General features: G+C 41.4%; 1 protein-coding gene across 1 annotated transcript; it reads left to right on the forward strand.

The window, feature by feature from the left end:
- The first annotated feature begins 2,140 nt into the window (after positions 1–2,140).
- LOC139564250 (cell division cycle-associated protein 3-like) lies at positions 2,141–10,784 on the forward strand. The gene is made up of 6 exons (XM_071383617.1): positions 2,141–2,246; positions 2,627–2,781; positions 7,450–7,570; positions 8,436–9,359; positions 9,473–9,552; positions 10,409–10,784. Exons 2-6 carry the CDS (start codon positions 2,644–2,646, stop codon positions 10,499–10,501), a joined length of 1,356 nt encoding a protein of 451 aa, XP_071239718.1. The 5' UTR covers positions 2,141–2,246; positions 2,627–2,643; the 3' UTR covers positions 10,502–10,784.
- The last annotated feature ends 13 nt before the right edge of the window (positions 10,785–10,797 follow it).

The raw sequence follows: 10,797 nt of genomic DNA on the forward strand, positions 1-10,797 counted from the left end.
TGTCAAATTTCTGCCCTGCTAGACCTGTTGTCAACTGTAAGTGCTGTTATTGTGAAGTGGAAATGTCTAGGAGCAACAACGGCTCAGCAAGGAAGTGGTAGGCCACACAAGCTCATAGAACGGGACCACCGAGTGCTGAAGCGCGTAATGTGTAAAAATCATCTGTCCTCGGTTGCAACACTCACTACCGAGTTCCAAACTGCCTCTGGAAGCAACGTCAGCACGAACTATTCGTTGGGAGCTTCATGAAATGGATCTCCATGGCCAAGCAGCTGTACACAAGCCTAAGATCACTGTGTGTAATGCCAAGCGTCGGCTGGAGTGACGTAAACATCGCCACCATTGGACTATGGCGCAGAAGAAACACATTCTCTGAAGTGATGAATCACGCTTCCCCATCTGGCAGTCCGGTGGACGAATCTGGGTTTGATGGATGCCAAGAGAACGCTACCTGCCCCAATGCATAGTGCCAACTGTAAAGTTTGGTGGATGAGGAACAATGGTCTGGGAATGATTTTCATGGTTTTGGGCTAGGCCCCTTAGTGAAAGGAAATCTTAACACTATAGCATACAATGACATTCTAGACCATTCTGTGCTTCCAACTTTGTGACAACAGTTTGGGGAAGGCCCTTTCCTGTTTCAGCATGACAATGCCCCCATGGAAAAAGCGAGGTCCATAGAGAAATAGTTTGTCGAGATCGGTGTGGAAGAACCTGACTGGCCTGCACAGAGCCCTGACCTCAACCCCATCGAACACCTTTGGGATGAATTGAAATGCCGATTGCGAGCCAGGCTTAATCGCCTAACATCAGTGCCCGACCTCACTAATGCTCTTGTGGCTGAATGGAAGCAAGTACCTGCAGCAATGTTCCTACATCTAGTGGAAAGCCTTCTCAGAAGAGTGGAGGCTGTTACAGCAGCAAAGGGGGACCAACTCCATATTAATGCCCATGATTTTGTAATGAGATGTTCGAAGAGCAGGTGTCCACATACTTTTGGTCATGTAGTATATGCTGCATTGCCCAACATTTGACAATTACCAAACAAAGGATCAAGTTCAAATGTATGCCTGCGATTTATATCTACCAATGAAAACCATCATAGCTGTTCTCGTCTGGAATCAGACTTCCAGTTCCCCTTGTCAAGTGAAGTCGTATGTTTTTAACAGAGTTGGGGCAAATTATTTTCAATTTAGGCTATATGATGATATTATGATGGATAACAGCGAGAATATTTGTATTTGTCAAACGCAGTCAATCATCGCTCATGTCACCAAAATAAGACCCTCGACATTTATTGGAAAGGCGTATCAAGTCCACCGTGCACTTTCACCACCCTGTGAAATTCATAACTTTTCATCTGTAGCCTAATAAACTGCATACTTTCCTTAGTCATAGTGGGAGGACCACACAACATATCATCCTGTGACTCGATATGATTGTTATTATATCAATATTTGCTAATAAAGGCGTTTCCACCAACATTTCAAGATCCCACCATGTCCAACTAAGAAATGATCTGTCAGTAGCAAATGCATTTATAAAATTGTATCGAAACTCCTGTTTCCGTCACAGCTGTCTTGATGTTTTTTTATTCGGTATGACTTTACAATACTCACATAAAAAACTGTGTATGGAAGCGTGGTTATTGACAGTATTTCCCAAATATATATTTTTCTTGGCCAGTTGCTGTAAAGTAGACCCAAATAGGACAAAAATACCCAGGATTAGGCTGCTTTTACAGCACAAAATAGCAGCAAACGGTAAATGCAGTTACTAGTATCTGCTGCAAGAACTACTTTGTATATAACTTTATGGGTTTATATACATCATTGAACTTGACTTATCTATAGGTTTTGCACAGATACAGTATTTTGCTATGGGCTCTTTCTATGGGTATAGCACAACCAAACATGTTCCTTCACATTCGTATTCCCATTCGCGAGATAATAATGCGACTTTCAAATAGTGTTGCATTGCGCAACATTCAAGAGGGTCAAATTCAAATCCGCAAAGCATGGTCAGATCTTGTGTAGGTTTTAAAACTGTTTTCAGTAGCAAACCACGCCCATTTTAGACGTCGTAGGTACAATCAGCCAATCTCTGTAGGGAAGGCGGTGGCACCAACTTCACTGATTGGCTGGTTTGAAAATAACTGGATGCATATGCTTTTCGCAATTTAAATCCTCATGTTTTGCTTCGAAAAAGTGAAAGGATACTTACTCACTTCTAGCTAAACGTTTAAGGTAAGTCATTGTTTGCTAAAAGTTACGTTATTACCTAGCAGATTCATGTGAATCACATACAAATAATCGAAGAGCAAGAACTTTATTTTGTTGTTCGCTTCAAGATAACTTTGTTAAACTGAGTTTAGCCATCCGCAGACTTTAGTTTAGCTAAAGTGACTTGTTAGTTTGAGCAAGTTTGCCGACCCAATCTAACTTTTTGTTAGCTATCCACAATAATTGTAAATTGCCTAATGAATGATTTTATTAATTTTATCTGGCTTCAAGAAAACCTTTTTAACTAAGTTATTTAGTTAGATAGAAAACAATGAATGGCACAGCAGACTCGCTCTAAATTTTTTAACGTAAACTTTTGTCTAACTTCTGTCTCCGGACATTAGGCATCTACTGTATCGCCATGGGATCCAGCGAGAGCAAGGTTGCTGTGGCCTCAACGCCCAAATATGATCACAGCCATCGCATCAAACACGACCGTCTCTCTCAACTTGTGGACCCACGGTCTCCATCTGTAGCCATTGACCGCACACCTATTCAGGTAACGTTAGCTGACAAGGGCCATCATTTTGATTTGAAAATAGTTTATTATTTGAATACTCTCATATCATGTGTAATTGTTCTGTTTACTGTATCCGTATTGTATGTATATTGTGTAAATTCCTGTATAGTGTTTAACTTGCAGCACCATTTCACAAAGTCTTATTCTGGGTACATGTACTTGGCGAATAGAGCCCCACAGTGGAGGTGTCATAAAATCTACCGGTCAAACAGGGAAATAGTTCCAATCGTTTTACATTCATTTTTTAGAAACCCTTACATTTTAAGGGCTGTGTTTCATGTAGGCTTACCCTGGTGTGACGTTTTGATAACCTTGCAAATCTCTCAACATTTGCCTGTATTTACCCCCCCAAAATGAAACGCTAATGTTGCTATCATAAAGAACTACAAATGCCATGATGATCTGGAATGTAAGAATTTCTGGATGAACTATCTAATGTTAGCTAAATGTAGTAGTTAATGAATAAATAGGCAATTTATTTAAATGGACAATTCTGAACTGTCTTGTGCAAGTTTTAAATTGACAATACCTGTTGGCAAAGGTGTCAGCTAGAGATGCCCTGCAGGGATTTGTAGTTTTGAATGATGTCTACTGTGACTCTAATTATCATTTTAGGATCTCAGAGTAAATAGTGCCGAATATATTGATTAAAGTCTCCTTGTCCGAGAGATTTACATGGTTATCAAAATGTCACACCAGGGTAAGCTTACATGAAACACAGTCCTTATTTTAAATGTTTCTAAAATCCCCTATGGGGGAAATACGATTGGAACCATTTTCCTGTTTGACCCCTAGGTTTTATGGGTATTATGACACCACCACTGTGGGGCTCTGTAAAGGTGATTCTGATTCACTTCCTGAATTGGTTGTACACCAACATCAAATACACTTCTTTTTTTTTCATCTGTGCTGCCAACATTACTAGATTGAACACTAAGATTACTAGAGACACTACCAAAAGTAAGTTTGTTTTACAGTACAATAGCATTGTATCTGGTCAAACACAATTTGAAATTGAAGATATGGAAAATAGGAGTGGCAATATCGTCAGCTATTATCCTCAGTAGTTTTCCATTGAAGTTGTCAGACCCCGGTGGCTTGTCATTGATAGACAACAATAATTTTTACCTCTTCCACACTCTACGGAATTCAAAAGTACAATGCTTGTCTTTCATAATTTACTCAGATATAAATGGATGTGTAGTGTCAGCGTTTGTGGCTGGCACTAAGTGCCTAAGTCATGCCTAAGTTTGCAAATCTTGCCAATGGAAAAAAATCATTAAAGTAGTTGGCAATATCAGTGTTTTTTGAGAGGAATGAGCCATCTGATTCAATGACTGATGGAGCCGAGTGTGCCTTTTTGACCAAAATTTCATTTAAGGTGCGCCAACGCTTTTTACTATTTCTTTATAATTAATTTTTGTTTCATAGTATAGTTTAGTCACATGGTTTCTCAATTTGCAGTATGTTTGCCAATTGGTTGTACAGCCAGACACATTTTCCATGCTTCAACTAGAGGCTGACCGATTATGATTTTTCAACGCCGATACCGATTATTGGAGGACCAAAAAAAGCCGATACCGATTAATCGGCTGATTTTTATTTTATTTTTTATTTGTATTAATGACAATTACAACAATACTGAATAAACACTTATTTTAACTTAATATAATACATCAATAAAATCAATTTAGCCTCAAATAAATAATGAAACATGTTCAATTTGGTTTAAATAATGCAAAAACAAAGTGTTGGAGAAGAAAGTAAAAGTGCAATATGTGCCATGTAAGAAAGCTAAAGTTTAAGTTCCTTGCTCAGAACATGAGCAAGGAACATATGAAAGCTGGTGGTTCCTTTTAACATGAATCTTCAATATTCCCAGGTAAGAAGTTTTAGGTTGTAATTATTATTGGAATTATAGGACTATTTCTCTCTATACGATTTGTATTTCATATACCTTTGACTATTGGATGTTCTTATAGGCACTTTAGTATTGCCAGTGTAACAGTATAGCTTCCATCCCTCTCCTCGCCGCTACCTGGGGTCGAACCAGGAACACATCGACAACAGCCACCCTCGAAGCAGCGTTACCTATGTAGAGCAAGGGTAACAACTACTCCAAGTCTCAGAGCGAGTGACGTTTGAAACGCTATTAGCGCGCACCCCGCTAACTAGCTAGCCATTTCACATCGGTTACACCAGCCTAATCTCGGGAGTTGATAGGCTTGAAGTCATAAACAGCGCAATGCTTGAAGCATTGTGAAGAGCTGCTGGCAAAACGCACGAAAGTGCTGTTTGAAAGAATGCTTACGAGCCTGCTGGTGCCTACCATCGCTCAGTCAGACTGCTCTATCAAATCATAGACTTAATTATAACATAATAACACACAGAAATACGAGCCTTAGCTCATTAATATGGTCGAACCCGGAAACTATCATCTCGAAAACAAAACGTTTATTCTTTCAGTGAAATACGGAACCGTTCCGTATCTTATCTAACGGGTGGCATCCATAAGTCTAAATATTCCTGTTACATTGCACAACCTTCAATGTTATGTCATAATTACGTAAAATTCTGGCAAATTAGTTCGCAGTGAGCCAGGTGGCCCAAACTGTTGCATATACCCTGACTCTGCGTGCAATGAACGCAAGAGAAGTGACACAATTTTACCTGGTTAATATTGCCTGCTAACCTGGATTTCTTTTAGCTAAATATGCAGGTTTAAAAAATATATACTTCTGTGTATTGATTTTAAGAAAGGCATTGATGTTTATGGTTAGGTACACGTTGGAGCAATGGCAGTCCTTTTTCGCGAATGCGCACTGCATCGATTATATGCAACGCAGGACACGCTAGATAAACTAGTAATATCATCAACCGTGTGTAGTTATAACTAGTGATTATGATTGATTGATTGTTTTTTATAAGATACGTTTAATGCTAGCTAGCAACTTACCTTGGCTTCTTACTGCATTCGCGTAACAGGCGGGCTCCTCGTGAGGCAGGTGGTTAGAGCGTTGGACTAGTTAACCGTAAGGTTGCAAGATTGAATCCCCGAGCTGACAAGGTAAAAATATCTTGTTCTGCCCCTGAACAAGGCAGCTAACCCACCGTTCCTAGGCCGTCATTGAAAATAAGAATGTGTTCTTAACTGACTTCTCTAGTTAAATAAAGGTGTAAAAAAATTAATTAAAAAACGGTGTCCAAAATTACCGCATTCCGATTGTTATGAAAACTTGAGATCGGACCTAATTATTCGGCCATTTCGATTAATCGGTCGACCTCTAGTATGTACGTACTGTCAATGTGGGGACGACGTCATCGATGGCTTCATCAATAAGTGCAATGACTGAAATGGTGTACTCCTCAGTGCTATTGGAGGAATCCCTGAACATATTCTGGTCTGTGCTAGCAAAACAGTCCTGTAGCTTAGCATCTGCTTCCTCCTGACCACTTTTTTTTATTGATCTAGTCACTGGTGCTTCCTGCTTTAATTTTGGCTTGTAAGCAGGAATCAGGAGGATAGAATTATGATCAGATTTGCCAAATGGAGGGAGAGCTTTGTATGCGTCTCTGTTGTTGGAGTATAGGTGGTCCAGAGTTTATTTTTTATAAAACTCCCCCCTCTGGTTGCACATTTAACATGCTGATAGAAATTTGGTAAAACTGATTTAACCTCTCTTGGGTACGTGAGACTTTAGCGTCCCACCTCTTCAACAGCCAGTGAAACTGCTGGGTGCCAAATTCAAATAAAGAAATACTCATTATAAAAATTCAGATAACAAAACATATTTTACATAGGTTTAAAGATTAACTTCTTGTGAATCCAACCACGGTGTCAGATTTTTAAAATGTTTTACGGCGAAAGCATACCGTACGATTATTTGAGAACATAGCCCACTAGACAAATCATTACAAACAGTAACCAGCCAAGTAGAACAGTTACACAAGTCAGAAATCGAGATAAAATTAATCCCTTACCTTTAATGATCTTCATATGGTTGCACTCAGCAGACAATCATTTACTCAATACATGTTCGATAAAGTCTCTTTATATCCAAAAACCTCTGTTTTGTTCGCGTGTTTTCTTCAGTAATCCACAGGCTCAAACGCAGTCAAAACAGGAAGACAAAAAAATCCAAATTGTTTCCGTAAAGTTCATAGAAACATGTCAAACGATGTTTATATTCAATCCTCGGGTTGTTTTTAGCCTAAATAATCGATAATATTTCAACCGGACAATAACGTCGTCAATTTAAAAGGTAAACAAGAAACGCACTCTCTCCGTCCACTCATTCAGACTGCTCTTACTTCCTAATTTTTCAGGATACAAGCCTGAAACAATTTCTAAAGACTGTTGACATCTAGTGGAAGTCATAGAAACTGCAATTTGAGTCCTAAGTCAATGGATACTGTAATGGCATTGAGTAGAAATAGTGTCAGCTCTATTTTTACTATTTTCTAAATTGTAGAATAATCGTGAAGACACAACTTTTGAAATAACACACATGGAATCATGTAATAACCAAAAAGTGTTAAACAAATTAAAAATATTGATATTTGATATTCTTCAAAGTAGCCACCCTTTGCCTTGACAGCTTTGCGCATGCATACATCGTGTAACAAGAATGTATTAATCTATTTCAGGTGAGTGGAACTGTCTCCTGTGTCCCAGTTGTGGTGGAGAGAGACTGCTCCATTCTAGCCAGCGACCCTCGGTCACCCTCAGTAGGTGTCACCCGCACCCCAATGAAGGACTCAATGAGAGGTAACTATGTTAACCAAGTGGCAAAGCTATCCAGTCAAGCACTGGAACAAGGCCTATGGTTGATTTGGGTTTGGTTAGAATTATTTATTTTAACAGGAGGTCCTGCTGAGACCAGATCTCTTTCGCAGATGATCCCTAAATACCTCAGAATAACACCAACCGGGGTCGACAGAGCGACGCATGGCATCCAGTTTCTTTGACTGTAGAAACGGCATTAAGGCGTCTGCGTACTAGGTTCGATTTGTTCCTAGCAGAACTCTGCTAGGATGACGTGAACGTCTGCCTCGCATATGCCCTTTTAAAAAATACATCTTCGCTTGAAAAACTAGACTGCGGTAGTACCGTTTGTCCCTTTTGAGATACCATAATTAGTATAAACTTCCTCAATAGTCAGAGTTAATCTTAAGAACTCAGATTTGTAATATATGTTGACGTTTTTGCAGAGGAGATCTTAGTCGCGCAATTTTACATCTGACTAAGATGTTTGGCGCAGTATTTCTCAATTTAAACGAAGGATTGAATGGGCTCGCTGGTCGGATATGTAGTTTAGCCACCCCTAACGTAGCAGGCGTAAAATAAACGCCTGAAACTAGCCCCCCCCCCATGTCGATGTTCTCTTCTGCACTGTTCAACCAATCCAGTAAATGTGGAGGAGGAGTTAAGATGGAGTGTCGCCTTGTTCATGTCCAAAGTGGAAGTCTCTTTCCATTTCCCCTGAACTGGAGCATTGTCGTTGGGGACTCAGCCGAGGCTACCCCTGCCCTAAACTGTAGATGCAGCATTGCCCTTTCAGTACATTTTGAAAAAGCTTTTTGTCAAGTTATTTTATTTTAAACTTTTGACTTGTTTTTTTTTGTTCCTCCAGTGACAGTTGGCTCCTTTGCCCGTCGCCTCGGCATGCTCCTCCACGGTGACTCTGTAGAACTAGTTGCCCCTTTGCCCTTTAACAAGTTTCCCAACCTCAACGTGGAGGAGGAGGCCGTGGTGGAGGGAGAGTTGGGCTCCAGTGAGTCCGTTCTCTCTCCTCAGCCATCACAGGTCTCAGGTGACATGATCCAGCCCTCTCCCCAGAGCGTGACTAGTCATACGCTTCTCATCCAGAGCCCCTTCGTTCTCGTGGGGGAGGCCCAGATAGACGTCGAAGCCGATTTCACTCTGGAGGAAGCCGAAGAGGCCAAAGAGTCTTCACTACACAAGCGACTGAGTATGAGCTTGATCACCTGCCACGATGGTGTCGTCCCACCACCGACCTTCGCCGAGGTGCACTACGACAGCCCTGCGTCTCCTCTCCCTGAAAACGCTGCTGCTGAACTCCACAAGGACGAACCTGACCACGCGTATGCCCTTCCCTCAGTCACCTCTGACCCCGCACAACCTCTGACCCCCATGGCTGAACCATCCATCCCCACCGTTACAGAGTTCACTGAAGTCACTGTTGCTACGGAGATGGAGGAAGTGGAGGTCCCAACTCCAGTGGAGGAGCCAGTGATGCCCGTCACACAAGAGTCGCCTGTTGTACCATCCACCACAACCACTGGCCCAAGCCCCAGCGCGAGCCAGCAGCAGCCCCAAGCCACTGGGATCCGCTGCCCCACTTTTGACACCAAGAGCCCCAGTCAAGTGGTGTTCAAGCCCCAGTGGCTAGGGAAGGGCTTCGGTGCCACAGGGGTGAGGGCCAGAGGGAGAGGAGGCAAGTGGGGGTCGTCCTCTTCACCACTCTCCATCCAGGTTGGAAACAAGAATGCAGCCAATGAGAACAAGGGGCAGTCGGTTAAACCGAAGCAGAGAGGTACGTGGGTGTTTTTATTGTCTATCATTTTTCACACAATTTCCTGTTATTTTTTTTATTTTTTTATATAATAATAATTTTTATAAAGCTTTCTCTCCTCTCCCTTGTGGCAGACAAGGCACTCATGGCTGAAGGCCGCTCCCCTCTGCAGATGCTCAAGGAGACCAACTCCCCCCGGGAGCAAGCTACACAGGTATATAGATGGTGTACACTAGGGCTGTGACAGTCATGGTATTTCAGAAGATTGGTCACCCATTCAAGTCAATGATGGTTGGACTGGCGGCCGTAGTGAGGTCGTCATTATCTGGGCAAGCGGTAAAGCCGAAAAACCTGTATTTAATTAAGACCAACAAAAACTACTTTTTGTTCTCATACATTTTGACTTTGCCACTGGCCCAACTAGTGGGAACCCCGTTGCGAGTGTACCCATCAATATGTGCTGTGATTTGTTGATTCAACTCAACTGACATAACAAAAAATACATTCAATTAAATGGTGACATCATTCTACGTTACCATGGAAATTATTGCATCACAATACCAGGCAGCCGTTGTGCATGTACCAATGGGTTTACCAGTCAAATTGCCAGGGTCAGAGGTTGCAAGCCCATTCCATGTGTGTTACAAGACCTTGCTCGTTTCAACAAGGAGCAGCAGTTTCATCACGTTGTAAAGAGTCCATGTTACTGCGGAAACTGACTCAACTGCCCGGCAGTCCCGTCTTCAGTCGGCTGTCCTTTCCACAATGATATAAATAAATGGTTTTTGTAGACATTTATTTTATTTTCATAACTGTCTTCATCCATAACAGTCTGTTATACGGTAATTGTGCCAGCCCTAATGTACACACTTTTCCCTCAGATGCAAGTACATGTGCAGTTCCTTATCTCACTCTTGCCATCTCATTCGTTCATGTCTGCGCATACTAAAGCCTAAAGAACAGGATTGATCTATTTTGGTGGGTCAGAGGAAAAGGATCAATCACAACGGCTTTTAAACCTGTGGTTTAACTGAAAGGTCCGGTCTCTCTCTTCCCTCCCTGCCCGTCAGATGAAGCTGAAGGTGTCCACCCCAGACAGACAGAGGCTGGGTCAGATGGACCGGAGAGTCCTGACTGTGTCCATGGACAAGGAGAACAGATAGACGGACGTTGCAGAAGAACATGCACAAACACTAACTGGCCAGTGTACAGAATCTTGCCATGTTTCTATATCTTTCTAAAAACAAGCCTTTTAAAAATGTACAGCCTTTTTTTCTTTTTAACTGACTTATTCAAACTGCTAACAAATTATCATTTGTGTATGTTGCTTTTGGAAGTGTCATCGATATGATTTGTCCGACTGTTTCTTTGCATTTATTTCAAATGTCCATATCAGTGTTTTTGCTATCCTGTCCTTTATGTAAATAAATTTGCTTAAAATCTTAATCTGCTTTTTTAT

Source organism: Salvelinus alpinus, chromosome 35, assembly GCF_045679555.1.
Source record: "Salvelinus alpinus chromosome 35, SLU_Salpinus.1, whole genome shotgun sequence".
NCBI classification, from domain to species: Eukaryota; Metazoa; Chordata; class Actinopteri; order Salmoniformes; family Salmonidae; genus Salvelinus; species Salvelinus alpinus.